This window comes from Microcebus murinus, chromosome 16 (assembly GCF_040939455.1).
Source record: "Microcebus murinus isolate Inina chromosome 16, M.murinus_Inina_mat1.0, whole genome shotgun sequence".
NCBI classification, from domain to species: domain Eukaryota; kingdom Metazoa; phylum Chordata; class Mammalia; order Primates; family Cheirogaleidae; genus Microcebus; species Microcebus murinus.
The window spans coordinates 22082344-22097617 of NC_134119.1; the positions used below are offsets into that span (position 1 = coordinate 22082344).

A 15274-nucleotide genomic window follows, 5' to 3' on the forward strand; every position below is an offset into this window, starting at 1 on the left:
CACTTCAAATTTTAGAAGCTGTGTGGCAAATATTTCCATTACGATATTCAAATTTTCATTTGTCCTTAATAAATTTTTATCCCTAGTAAGTTTGCCAGATCCCAGTGAATTCAACTCAACGTTTATCAGACTTATTGTGTACCCTGTTTTTAGGAAGAAGAGAAAAATCTGGAGAAATAAACAAATATTTGACATTTAGTGAAAAATAAGCAGACAAATGACTTTCTGGATTCACATTGAAAATAACTGGGACCATTTCCTAAGCAACCTGCAGCTATTCAGTAGCCTCAGGAAAAATGGTAATTGAGGGAGTCTTCCTAAGACAGGGTTTTGGGATGGGTAGGCACAAAATGCACCAGAGGCCAAAAATCAAGACAGGAGACCCATATTTTAAAATAAATATCAAGCCAATAAAAAATGGGCAAAGGATTTGAATAGACCTTTCTCCAAAGAAGACATATGGTCAGATAAACAACATCAGTAGTCACTAGGAAAAAACAAATCAAAACCACAATGAGATACTGCTTCACACCCAATAAGATGTCAATAATCAAAAAAACAGAAAATGACAAGTGTGAGCAAGGATGTGGAGAGAGAGAAAGCTTCACGCACTGCTGGGAATGCAAAGTGGTACAGCCACTTTGGAGAGCAGTTTGGCAGTTCCCCTCAAAAGTTAAATGTAGAGTTACCATCTGACCTAAAATTTCACCCCTAGGTATAAACCCCAAGAGAACATGAAAACATAGTTCCACAGAAAAACTTATATACAAATATTCATAGCAGCATTATTCGTAATAACCAAAAAGTGGAAGCAACCCAAATGTCTATCAAGTGTGAATGAATAAATAATACGTACATGTGATGAAATATTCTTCAACTATTAAAAATAATTAAGTATGGACACATGCTAAAACATGGATGAACCTTGAAAACTTTATACTAAGTGAAAGAAGCTGAATATAAAGACCACATATTGGAAAACCAAATTGTATGAAATGTCCAGAATAGAAAAATCCAGAGACGGAAAAAGGATTAGTGGTTCCCACGGGCTAGGGGAGAGGATGCTGAAGGGATGGAATGAGAAGTGTCTGCTGGGGGGTGTGCGGTTTCTCTTTGGGGTGATGAGAACATTTTGGAATTAGAGAGTGATGATAAGTAACTCTGATTATACTCAAAATCACTGAAGTCTGTGCTTTTAAACTGTATTTTTTTTATGATCAACTAAATCCTTGGCCTTTATTATTTTAAGGGAAAAAAATAATCTGGAAAGGAAAATTCTCATAACACCATGCTGAAACCTACTTACCTTTCTTCATATCAACCTGTAAGTGAGGTCATCATAACTGCACCTTAAGGAACGTCTTCCACATATGGAATGCAGTCCTCCAGAAATGATAGTAAACTATGACTTTGTAATTTAGTATATGATAAAGGCAGCATTTCAAAGCCGCAGGCAAAGAAAGTATTATTCATTGAATGATGTAAGGACAATTGATTAGCCACTTAGAAAAGAAACAAAACTGGGTCTCTCCTTTTAAAACAGTATTCTTTATAGTACATAAATTATAGCTCAATAAAGCTGTTATTAGGAAAAATAAATATCCAGAGTGTTCCAAGACACAACTAGACAGTACATGGATGCCAGGGACAAGAATAATTCCTGAGTTTCCCTTGTGGGCAAAAAAAAAAAAAAAAGGCTGGTTGGTTGGTTGGTTGGTTTGTACCCCTGAGATCAAAGGTGAGCCTTATTTCTCAGAACCTAATATTTGTTGAGTGACTTCCTTTCTTCAGTCACTAACTGTTTTGTGTTTGGGGGATGGTACCAAAGTCAAAGGCAAAGAGTGTGGCTCCTCTGTGGTCCAGCCTTACTATTGTAGTGTTGCTAACACAGGAATTACCTAAACCATAGCATAGCTTTGAGGTAATGACATTTATTATTTTGATATCAAGTGTTTATTTTTAATGTACCTTAGCATTAATAGCTAGATGAGCAAATGAATTTATTCACCGTAAATGCAGTATTTATCAAGTAGTTACATTAGGGTAATATTGGGGATTCAATCATAATAAAACACGACATCTGTCATTGAAGCTATCAGTGGAGGTGGAGGATGTGTTGTAGCAAGATGTTCCATGACATTGGAGTTGGCATGGACTTTATATGCGGAAAAAAGCTTGGAGTTTGGTGGATTGACTGTCTCGATGGCCACCATTAAAAACCACCCTGTGCCTACATCTTCTTTCTGATGACACTGGAAGCTCCTTTTATCCTTTATCTGGGCTGGCCTCTTGGCTTACTTTCAACGATAGAATGTGGCAGAAGTAATGCTTCTGAGTGTGGACTTCAAGAGGCCTTGAACACTTTCATGGGTTCTTTAGATCTTGCCTCTGACATGTGAAAAAGCCATAGTTAGCCTCCTGGAGGATGCGAAATCATATGGAACAGAGTCAAATCAGCCCAGTTGTTCCAGTCAAGATCCCAGACACGTGAGCAAGCACAGGCACCCACCAACACACAGCAGACAGGCAGATAAGCCACACCCCACGCAGACCAGCAGAACCATCTATCCACCATAGACCCGCCACCCAGGGGAAGTGGTAGCTTTTTCAAACACTAAGTTTTAGTGTTGTTCGTTGTGCAGCAGTAGATAGTGGATGCAGGATACAATGGGAGCACAGAAGGAGGAGCCTGATGGATCATTCTTTGATCCACTGAAGCTCTTAGAGGAAGTGATATTTATATTATCAACCAGAAGATGAATAGGAGCCAGGGAAAGGAGGTAACCAAGGTAATCTCTGTGTGTCTGTGTGTGTCCATGCGCATGCATGCATTGGAAAGGGGTTAAGAGAAAGAGAAACAGACAGGAAGCATCATTTGAAAAGCCCACCAAGTGAGATGGTCCATAAGGCTGGAGTGTGAAGTGTGATATTGGTTTTGTTCACTGATGTAGAAAACAAAGGAGATGGAGCTGCTTTGAGGGTAAAACAAATTCAGTTTGCTGCGTGGTGTGATGTGGCAGATTGTATTTTCCACTGGCTATACTTATCTATTTATTCCATCCTTCCCGTTCTTCTTCAGTGTGACCAACACTACTCCCAAGGTGGGATGGGGTCTGTGCTTGTTCCCTCACCTTTAATCTGGGTAGGGGCACGTGATAGCACCAGTGAATAGAGTCTGGCATAAATGATGTATGTAACTTCAAGGCTTAGTTATAAAAATGTTGACAGTTTCAGTGTGGCTCTTTCCGGAGACTCACCCTTGGAATCCAGCTATGATACTGTGAAGAGCTCCAGGGCTCACAGAGAGGGAACTGGGGGGGCGTCCCAACCCAGCACCCCAGATAGTCTCCCACCTGATACATCACCAAGCACTCAATGTGGGAGAGTGGGCTCCAGTCCCGAGCCTTCTCATCTTTCAGCTGAGGCCTCAGACATTGCAGCGTACAGGCAAGCCATCTCTGCTCTGCTCTGTTGGGATTCCTGATGCAAGAAAGCTATGCCAGATAAGAGATCGTTCTTATCACAGTAAGCCCCAAGATTTTGGATTCATTCATAACATAGCAAAAAATAACGAACACACTGCATTTGGGATGCCTCTGGGACAGTCACATAGAACTCACATGTGTATTTCTTTTCCCGTCGAAATTGCAGACTGTTTTTTAAAATCTGTTTTATAAGAAAATTTACATCAAGTGATCTGTCAGTTCTTGCCATTTCCACTATTTGTCAAACACCCTTGAGTGTTTTGCCTTCCATATCTTTGGTCAAGGAAGAAAGAGAGAAAGGAAGGAAGGGAGGAGGGAAGGGAGGGTCTCCCTTAAGGAAGCAATGGCAAGTGCAGTGCCACTCTTGAATGGAGGGTGGTGGGATGACAGCAATGACAACTGTACCCTTTGGCACACATTTGGCAGCATCCAGATTTCTTGCATAGGCACAGATGTGCTCTGTCAGGGTGGGCACGATGGCCCTGGAGGCTGGCATGATGCCCGCCCCCACCATCCTCCCTGTCAAAAGAAGTTTGGGTCTGACACCAAGAAACAACAGCTGGGTTGTGTTAAGAAATTTTTATTGTTTCCTTTGGATTTGTGATGAAAGCACATAAAATTACAAGTGGAAGAAACATCATGCCACAAAATTGCATAGAATTATTACAAAAATGTGAATTATGCATTTTAAATAATTTGAGATAGAAGAACCAAAATATGTACATTTTAAGAGCTTCAAATACTTTGTCCTATCTTTTCTTCTTAAAAGGCAAAAGTCACAATGTTCAATCCGTCACGAACAATATTAATACAGTGCACAAGCGCAACATTAAATTCAAAGTAATGCAAGCAATGGCCCTTTCTTTCAGAATTATTTAACTGCTTATCTATTAAAGGAGCATTAATTAATGTATGGTGGTACTCAAATGTTAAAATGAAATGTTAAAAACCAAAACCACATGGCATGTCATTAGAACTTTGAAAATTGGTTTACATGGCCAAAACCACGCTATTCTCAGTAGTGTATCAGAGGGACACAGTCTAATTTAATACACGGTTCTACTCTCTATTATAGGAAAAACCACAGTACAGAATCTCACACATTCAACAAAGAACAAGGCAGATACATAAAGGCACAAAACTGCACATCATATAGACCCTTTTCTTTATCTTAGTCTATTTCAAGTAATATTAATATTATTAAATGATAATATCACTGTAGTAGTTTCAATGATGCAAGATGGACATTGTTACATACTACCCCACAACTGCAAAAAGTGTCATTGTACAGATATAAAAATGTGATTACAGTAAATGGCCAAATACAAACATATTGTAAAATGACTAGGGTCACTAAGATAACGAAATCCAACTACCAAAACAGTTTTGTGTAAGTTAAGGTTATTTAGCCTTAGTCTATCTCTGGACTAAAATGTGATACAATGTTCTGTAATAATCACCATTGTGTTTGGTTATGAATGCTATTATTAGTTCATTCTGCAATTTTTAGACAGTCTGTAATTTTATTTATAAAAATGCAGCATTCGATTTTGACCATTCTTGCTTCTTTATGATTAATGCCTTTCTTTCAAAGTGCAAAAGTAGAATAATTTACAAAAGATGTCTCTTTCAGTGGAAGTTAAGTTTTATTAAGTGTCTAATTAACACCCCAAATCCTTCAGATCAAAATATAATCATCTCAAAGAGGATGTGATTTTCCCCTCGTGTCTCCCTAGATGTGTTTTTTTAATCACTCTTTCCTAATGTTTGAACTAAGCCTTCATTTTGATTAAAATTTAATTGTTATTCCTAGTTATTGCTTAAAGTTAAATAAAATAATTTCCATAAAAATATTAAATTCTTGAAACAATATTCAGGACACAACTGGCTTTTGCATTTTAAAATATTTTGCTAAGCTACAATCAGACAGGTTTATTTTAAAGTAAAATAAAGCTGTGAGCATCTTGCCTCTGGGCTTTAACTTCAATGCTCTTTGTGTTACTTTCTCTAAATTATATTTTTCTCTAATTATTCTTTCTTATTTAAGATCTTTCAATATTTTTGATCAGTTTCCCCATGGTAGAATTTTTCTCTTATGCCACCTAAAATAAGAACTTATAAAGACACATTAAAGTGAATTAAATGTACTTATTAAATATATAATGAAAGTTTTTTTAATGTTAGGATAAAATTGAAATCTGTCAGATTTAAAAATTATGGAAGATATCAATAAATTTTCATATTACTGTCCTAATATTCTGACCATTAAGACAAGCTTAAAAATCTGATATTAAAATCCAAGTTTTGATCTTGCAAAATATAAATCAAATTTATATTCTAAATTCTAAATCTATGTCAACTTGCATCAATGGCTCCATCAATTATCTCTTAGTATTTCCATGTAATTGAATATCCATATAATCTACATGTTTGACCCTTTTCTTCTCTATCCATTTACCCCTGAATTTGGTTTTAAGTCTTGTGGAAGAGATTTGGGTCATTGCCAATTAATAAACACACATCTACACTTGCACGTATGTGTGTGTGTGTGCACTTATACAGCTGAGTGCATACATATATATACACAGGGAGATAATATATATAATTTATATGTGGGTCTTTGTATTCTCTAGATAAATATTCAATCTTCCTCTCTATATTAAAAATAAATGAACCATAAAAAATGTCAGACAGCAAAATAACCATTGGAACCTGTTTACTCTGATTGAATTTCTGCTTAACATATATCAGCTCAACTATTTTTATTCAACAGAACAGACCCTCTGTAGTTATTTGATCATTTCAGGCCGACAACCAATGAATACCCAGCCTTTGAGTGCAAATAGTCAATTCAGATTGCCACGCTGCCTGGAGGTGTGCCACCAACTTGCTCATGCAGCCGAATGTACAATCCATATTGCTAAGTCTTGGGATGGCTTCACTGAGCAAGAATACAATCAATTTTTTTTTTCCAAAAAGAAAGCCAGCTTATTTGAATCACTAAGGTATTTAATAAAACCATGTCAACAACAAATACACTGATGCCTCTTCAATAAATAAATTAGCAGACTGCAAGCCATCAGTGCTTGCAAAGCAAAGGATGAAACCATTTAAGATGCACGTTATCTTGAAGATATGGTAGTTGAGGGGCAGTTAGAAAAAAAATGCTCAAAGTTGGCTGTTCAATAGTGTTAAATAATGCTATGCATTTCTCAAACTATTTCTATTACTTTGAAATACTTTACACCAGAGCTTCAAATAAAAAACATGAGCTCGATTTTCTTCAAAGAAGACATGTCCTTCATTAAATGTTCCATGGAGCCTGCAAGTTGCTTGCTTTGAATTTATTATTGGAAAAAACAAAAAATCTCACATAACATGCACTCTTCACTAGTAGACCTGCAGTAGCTTCCACATGACACATGGAGCCTGGGCAGGGGACTCCTGCATGGAATCTTCCGAAACTCTCCCTTTGGTGTGGATTTTAGGCTAAGGGATGCTTCTCAGGAAGATGGTCTTGGGCAGTGATCTTTGTAATAAGAGGGAGTCCAATGGTGCCTGAGTGGCCATGCATATTCTGAAGGCCTGGCAGGAATAATCACAGAGGAGTATCAAACTCTTTTCCTGGGATGTCTCCTCCCAACTCCTCACTGGAAGGAGGCTTGTGGTTCACTTTTCCAGGGTCTGAGGACAGAGAGAGAGGGGCAGAACCGTGATTGCTGTCTTCACTGATCTTCCCTTTCATGGCTTCCTGCACAAACTCCAAAATCTCTAGGGGCAGTCTTTTGAACTTGTCTTGGTATTCTTGCTCCAGCTCCACCTGCAGCTGGGAGACATCAAGAGAGGAGAATGATTTGAAGTCATTTAGGTTTCCATACCCACCCACGTAGAGAAACTCTTTGAAAGAGATGTACACAGGAGGGGAAGGTGAATACATTAATTTAAAATATGATCCACTGGTCACCTGTAGAGAAGATGTAAAATGGTTAAGTTAGACACATCCTTTATCCATAGCTGAAAGTCAAGTTCAGGTTATGTATGGCATAATAGCACTATAGACTTGGAATAAGATGAATAAATATATCTAAAAACAACACACACACACACACAGATGGGTCTTTTGAAAATGTTTACAGAAGTCATAAACAATGATCTGAAGTTCTTGTATTTAGCGGTTGAAAGCTATTCATAGCTGAACATGCCAAGGCCAGCCACGAGTTGGGCTGGGGGAGGTAAGAAGCCGGATTGGCATTCTGTGCTGTCGAGAGATGGACTTATGAATTGAGGACTAAAATCCTTGACCTTTCAAAGTTCTTAGGTTCCAGGGAGACCCATAAGCAAGGGCCTTTTGTGATGCTCAGACCCCAGTGTCCTGTTCTGCTGCAATCGTGATTAAGAGTGTCATGGTAGCCAAAGAAGAAAAAAGAGGTTTCGTTTACATGCTGTGAGATCACCACAAACCTACCTCACTGTGTTGAAACAAGACAAATGCAAAGAATGCATTGGTTGGTGTGTGTCTGATTCTGGGCTCTTGTCTTTCCTAAATGCTTCCTCTGCTCTATTACTGTATTTGTCTGGGCTGTGTAGGACTTTACTAAGTAGGTGATTGCTAGGTGGCTTAGTTTGTGTAAAGATGATGGGTTGGTTTTCATGTGCTTTTGGGGTTTTATGGAAAGAAAAATGGCCAATGCATCTTTGACAGAAGCTTCTGCACCAGGCAAAAGGATATGAAATATTAATTTGGGGAGGCCCTCTTCTTGAAGTGGGGATCTTGAACCCCAATCTTTTATGTTCCCCTTCCCTCTTTCCTATCTTTGACCAGATCTTCTGTCCTAAAAACTTGTCTCCTACCCTACCCTCTTTTCCATTCCCCCCATACTCCAAAAGAAAACCAACACACTCACACACATATGCATATAATTCCTGGGGTGTCTCCACAGCTCTTGAATGATTTATGTAAAACTCCTGAAGAAGCTAGGAACCCTCCATCCATTGGTCCAAACCTCCTAAGTTAAGACCATTTCTGGATGGTGATTCATGACAAACACCTGAAACACTGCTGTATTCTGGATGGATCAAACACACTTAATCTGTAATCCTCAAGTAGAGAGAAGCAACTGGGGTCCTTCCATGCAGAAAGTGGGAGCAGGAGACCAAGAAAGGGATCATGAATGTATATCCAAGTCACTCAGGAACTTTTATACAGGTGCAAGAAACTTATGTCAAAGTAGCCAAAAGATTGTTTAATAGGAGGCAGACGAATATAACTCCATGTTTACTGCTGGAAACCAAAGCTTTGTGTAAAATCTTGAATTTATGGGGAGGGAGGGAGGGTAGGAAAGCCTGTACCTGTCTGTTCTGTTCCTGATCCCTTCCCCTCATTCCTGAACTGCAGGACACTGAGCCCTCTTGGGCTTTGGTGACCCCATCTTGGGGTGTGTTTGTCTGATGGTTGATTTTGCTGTACTGGGCACTTCCTTTCCCATTTTCTAATCATTTTGTAGCACACGTGCTGCCTCTTTTCCCTTCCCTTCTACTTTCCCTGGGAAAACACGATGAATAAATAAAGACTTATCGGTACTTTAAAAAAGAAAAGAAGCCAACTGGAGTAGACAGAGGCATGTGGAGTGGCTTCATACCCTGAAGCTCGAGCCAGAGCCCAGGAAGCCGATGCTGGGTGCATTTTTACAAAGTAAACTCACTCATGTAACCAACTCTAACTTGTATTTTGACTTCTTTTATCGCCTCTTTATTTGATTCCTTTTTCATTCCCATTTTTATTTGCCTTGTAAACTGTTTTAGCTACCTTTAAAACTGTCTTTTAATGTGCCTATTTTATGCCCTGGAGAATTTTCAGACTTTTTAAAGTCATGGAAAACTTACTTTAAATGAAGGCTTACATGGGGGCCCTGGTCATAAAATAGTTGTAAACGCCAGGAGTCCCCAGTAGAAGAAGGGAGAAGGTGGGAAGGGCAGGGAGAGTTGTCTGCTGGGAAGCTCTGCAGTGCTGAGCCCAGCTGAAAACCCAGAATTTTAAATAAAAATCTCTCAGCTTATTGAATGGGAAGGAGGAAGCATGATCTTTGAAACGCCAGGCCAGATTAAATGCTTCTTACCTCTCTTATTAGCCTTGAGGCAACTTTTCTTAAGATATGTCTTTCAAACCTGTAATTTCTTTTTGTGCTTTTCAAACTTTAAGGCAGGGACCATTTTCATGGAAGACAATTTTTCCATGGACTGGGGAGGGGGAGGGGCTGGTTTGGGGATGATTCAAGTGTATTATATTTATTATGCTCTTTATTTCTATTATTATTAGATTCTAATATATATATCATTATACAACTCACCATAGGTTGGGGACTGCTGCTTTAAGGGACACACAAATCATCTGGAATCTTGATCTTATTTCCAATTCAGGAGGTCTGGGTGGGACCTGAGATCCTGTCTTTCTCAGTAACTCGGGGGTGATTCCAAATTGCAATGAGGCTGGTCGACCGTGGCCACTCTGATAGCCCCCTGCCTGGGGTCTACTCTGAGTTTCTGATTCTACTTTTTGTCTGACTGCCGACTGTTCTTCCCCCATCTGCAGCTTTCAGCGCAGCCTCTGGGGTTTGCCCAAACCCTGGGCTCTGCAGGGTGAAGCATCAGTCCCCAAAGCATCTTCCTCTTTGTCTCCTGTGACCTCCTTTTGGACAGTGTCACTCGCTTGACAAAATCATCTTTAGTTTAACTCCTTTCACTCTTGCTTCTACATCATATATGTCTTATCAATGCTTAGTTATTTAACCTATATCAAATAATCGCTTATTTGTATAATAGTTCTAAAATCCCCAAAGTTTTGAAATGCAGAAGTTGGTTTTTTTTGTAAATTTGTGGCAAACACATCATCATTAAATGATACTGGGCCATTTATAATTTTATTTACTTCTCTTCATGTGACTATCCCTGCACTTGACTGCAGACATATTAATTTGTTAGATCATGAGAATTACCCAGGTTTCTCTGGAGTATTATGCATCATATTACCTTTCTAAAATCAGGAAAGTTATTCTGAAAAACAACAGGCCTTAAGACATTCAGACAGTGGATTGTAGATCTTGTTTGAATAACTTTTTTTTTTTTTTTACATCAAAAGGTGTCTGATAAAAATGTCTTAGGCTGGGTGTTAGAAGTCAACTCTTCTCCCCAAATATAAAATGTGGGGCATTTATGAGTCTGTTGTGCTAGCATACAAATTCTAATAAGTCACAATGGAAATGCTGTGAGAGGGGCACTCAGGGTCCTGAGATTAGCATGGATGTGATGGAGCACCTTGAACCCTGCCCCCCGCCCCCAGCATCAGGGCAGGGAAATCACTGGAGCATCAAAGAAAAGAGGACCACTTTTAAGTGGGAGCTAAACAATGTGTACACATGGACATAGAGTGTGTAATAATAGACATGAGAGACTCAGAAGCATGGGGGGAATAGAAAGGGGTGAGGGGTGAGAAATGACCTATTGGGTACAACGTACACTATTCAGGTGATGGTTGCAAGCCCAGACTTCACCACTATGCAATGTATCTACGTCATCAAACTACACTTGTACCTCCTACATTCATTCCAAAAAAAGTGAAGAAGACAATTGCCAATTCTTTTTCTGTTGTACCAACAATTTAGAAGCAAGTGGGGCTTTTACAATGTCAAACTGTTTTGCATGAGTAAAATCTTAGCTTGGTGTTCAACAGGTTCCATTTACTATCACTCAGGCTTCATCATCAATTCAACTCAATTTTGATTCAGTGATATATGCGATTAAAGTTTCATTTCCAAGGAAGGTAGGGGAAGGGAGAAAAGTAAATGACCCTGTTTTAAGGAAACAGCAGATTGCTATTTTCATTTGAGTGTGACTGAGGACCTTCCACTGTGGTTATATTATTGTATCTGACCTAGCAGACAATTTCTCTTAGGGTCTTGTCCACCAATGACAATTAACCTATCACACTTGGTAAGTGTGAGAGACCATCCAAGTACTAACCAGGCCTGACCCTGCTTAGCTTCCAAGATCAGATGAGATCGGGCACATTTAAGGTGGTATGGCCGTAGATCTGTTTCTTTTCTTAATTATTAAAAAAGAAAAGAAATGTGAGAAAATGCCAAATACTTAAACCAACACTTTTTAACAGTTTAAATTATTTAATTCTAACAAGAACTTAATTTTAGTAATTCAATTTTAATAATGATTTTTAATAATTTATAATCATTGACCCAATTGTGGCTAAGTTATAACTTTAGGGGACTCTTCCTTTTATTATGGAATAGTAGTAGATTTGATTGCATTCTAAACTAAGTCACTGCCTCATTACTTATATTAAATACCCTATATTTCACTCTTTTTGAAAAGTCATACAATTATTCATGAATTATTTTCAAAATTGTATTTATTATTAAATTTCAAGTTAGAGGTTTTTCTTTTTCTTCTTATAAACTTAAGTACTTGATCATTGTAAGACAATATGAACTGTGTGGAGGGCAATGTCTGCCTCCATTCCCACTAAGCCCCCCATCCATCAGTGGCCTAGAGCTATTCTTGCCCAAGGGTTGCAAACTCGGATGTTTACAGGGCCCAGGCAAGTCATGAAAATGCAAGCAGCAGGCTGTGTGCATGAAAGTAGTGGAGACTCTGAGGAGCTGGAGAGGACAGGCCCCATCTAATGGGGGTGCCAACAACTCAGTTCTACCTGATACTTGTCAGATTCTTTTTTCAATAGATGGCAGAAATTCAAATCTTCATGTTGAGCATTCCTGATTTTTTATTTTTGGCAATCAGTTCAAATCACATGTGAGAGCTCCACTGAGCTTGTGGGGAGTTTATAATCTCTGTCCTAGCAGATTTAAATAGGGCTCAGACCAGAGGCCTTGGTCCAACTGTGGAATTATAGTTTGGATCGCCTTTCATTTTCCCTCCCTATAATCCTGAGCTTAAATGGTTCTCAAGAGATCACTAGGGTTTTCTCTTGATTGCTCCTGCTCTGGGGTTCTCTGTTATCCTATCTAATTGCTGGTTCTTGTACTCTAACATGTGTTGAGTTTCTACTCTGTGCAACTCAAACTGTATGTTAAGCGACAATGGTACATGGATTGCACAAATGGCAGTAATTTTTCACCCCTCCTGGCAGGGACAGGCTTTGCAGTGTGACTTTGCAGCTCATCCCAACTCCTTGAATCTGGGGAGGCCTTGTGGATTGTTCTGACCAGGAGAATGTGCCAGAAGTGTTTGCAGTTCTGGGCCTACCCCCCAAAAGGCCTTGTGTGCTTCTGCTCTCACACCGTTGGAGGCTTATTCAGCCATCATGTGGACAAGCTCAGCCTAGCCTGCTGGAGGAGAAGACACATGGCCCAGTTATACCACCTCCCATCACTTCCATTGACTCTCAGACATGAAAGAGAAGCTGTTCTAAGGCAGCTAGTCCCTAGCCGATCCACCAGCTAAGCATAGGTATGAGCGAGCCTCCTGAGATCAGCTTAGCCTGGTCCAGACCAGAATGGCCTGGTCAGCTCATAAACTTGTGAACTTAGTAAATGCTTACTGTTTTATGCCACTGAGTTTGTGGTTGGTTGTTAGGCAGCAATATTATGGCAATAACCCTGAATATGGGGAATACAAAGGAGTCTCATGAAACACTCATAGTTTAATTAATTAAATTCAGCTGGGTCCATATGTTCATAGCTGTGGCCTCAAAACACATTCTTGGGGGGAAAATCACTATAGGACAGATAGATTTTAAAGAGAATATGATTTTGTAGGCTATGCCTTGTAGATTTTCTAGTACAACATTAGCAAACAGGAATTTGCTTGATCTAAGTTTATAAAATCTGTGTTTGGGAAATGTGCAAAAAAGAGGAAAGAACATGGTTGAATTTAACCTCTAATTTTAAGATGAGCTATTATACTCAGAAATTAATAAGTAAGCCCATTGTCAGGGATTTTTTTAAAAAATTATATACCGAGTTCTCCAATTCGATTAGCCAGACTCATTTTTTAAATTTCTTAGCTAACCTAATTTTCAAAAGACATTGCCCACTCATCACTTCTGTGAACTCTGGGTAGTTAAGTAGGAAAAGCCAATACAGTTATTAATAACTTAAATGAGCTCAGTCCTGTCTGACTATGTTGTCAAAGATTTTAGCACATGGGATACTATTCTGCCTCTGAAATTCTTTTCATTTGTCTAAAGAATGAAAGCAGGGATTTGATCGAGTTAGGGAAAGTTTTTACAGGCAAAAATGTAGGTAAAGACCAAGGAGCAAGAAAAATTACTCATAAAAGTTAGCTTAAAAACAGAAAACACACAAACACACAAAACCCAGTACAACACAAATGTGGCAGAAATATAAAATAAGCCAGGTTACTGAGTTATTAGCCAGAGACAATCAAAACTAATTTCCTAAGGAGACAAATTGAAACCAGAGAACAATAAGCTATAGTGGAATAACAAGAATGGATAAAACTTTTAGAAAATGTGACTGGAGAATGCACAAATATTTGCAAGGTTTTCACAATTTGGAACTCGGGTCCAACTCAGGCCATTTTGCCCAATGAAGCATATTAAATATTTAATATAAAATGCAAAGCAATAAAAATCTTGGGAGAAAATCTTACTGATGAATTATATAATCATGGGGTACACAGACTTTCATAAACAAGACAAAAAACAAATCATAAAGAGAAAAATAGAGGTATATTTATCTAATGAAAATTATTTTTGTGCAAAATGAGCACCAACTAAGTAATTCATAGGGAAAGAAATACAAATATAAAATATATACATTGTATATATGTATATAAGTGTATATATATATGCATGCATATGTGAACCTCATTAGCAGTCAGAGAAATGTAATAGCATAGCACTTAAAAATTATTATGTATACATAATAGTTGTATTAAATATATTAATAAGGTATATGTGATGTTTGATACAGGCATACAATGTGTATTAATCAAATCAGGATAATTGGGGAACCCATCACCACAAGAATGTATCATTTATTTGTGTTAGGAACATTCCAATTCTACTTTCTTAGTTATTTTACAGTATACCAAAACTTATTGTTAACTATAGACACTTTATTGTGCTATGAAATATTGTTAATTCTATTACTATCTAACTGTCACCTCCCCTCTACCCTTCCAGCCTCTGGTAACCATCATTCTACTCTCTTTCTCCATGAGATCAATTATTTTAATGTTTAGCTCCCACATCTGAGTGAGATCATGTGAGATCTGTTCTTTCTGTGCTTGGCTTATTTCACTTAACATAATGCTCCATCCCTATTGTTGCAAATGGCAGCATTTCTTTTTTATGGCTGAATAATATTCCATTGTGTATATGTAACACATTTTTTTTATCCATTCCTCCACTGATGGATACTTACATTGATTCCAAATCTTGGCTATTGTGAACAGTACTGCAATAAACATGGGAGTGCAGATATCTTTTTGACATACTGATTTCCTTTCTTTTGGATATGTATGTAGCAGTAGGATTGCTGAGTCATATGGTAGTTCTATTTTTAGTTTTTTGAGGAATCTCCATACTGTTCTCCATAGTGGTTTCACTAATGTACATTACCACCAACAGTGTATGAGGCTTCCGCTTTCTCCACATCCTCACTAGCATTAATTAGTGCCCATCTTTTTGGTAAAAGCCATTTTAACTGGGGTGAGATGATATCTTGTTGAAGTTTCAACTTGCTTGATGTGATCCCATTTGTTCAATTTTGCTTTGGTTGCCTGTACTTTGGGGG

The 15274-nt window shown here is 38.3% G+C and overlaps 1 protein-coding gene across 2 annotated transcripts in view; it reads right to left on the reverse strand.

Annotated features, from left to right (window-relative positions):
- Positions 1 to 4049: 4049 nt before the first annotated feature.
- PLCB1 (phospholipase C beta 1) overlaps positions 4050 to 15274 on the reverse strand; it is a 669260-nt gene continuing 658035 nt past the window's right edge. For both annotated transcript variants that reach the window (XM_020281914.2, XM_076010933.1), the window contains one exon: positions 4050 to 7311. In XM_020281914.2, the coding sequence (XP_020137503.1) occupies positions 7084 to 7311 (228 nt within the window). In that variant the 3' untranslated portion in view covers positions 4050 to 7083. The remainder of the gene's footprint in view (positions 7312 to 15274) is intronic.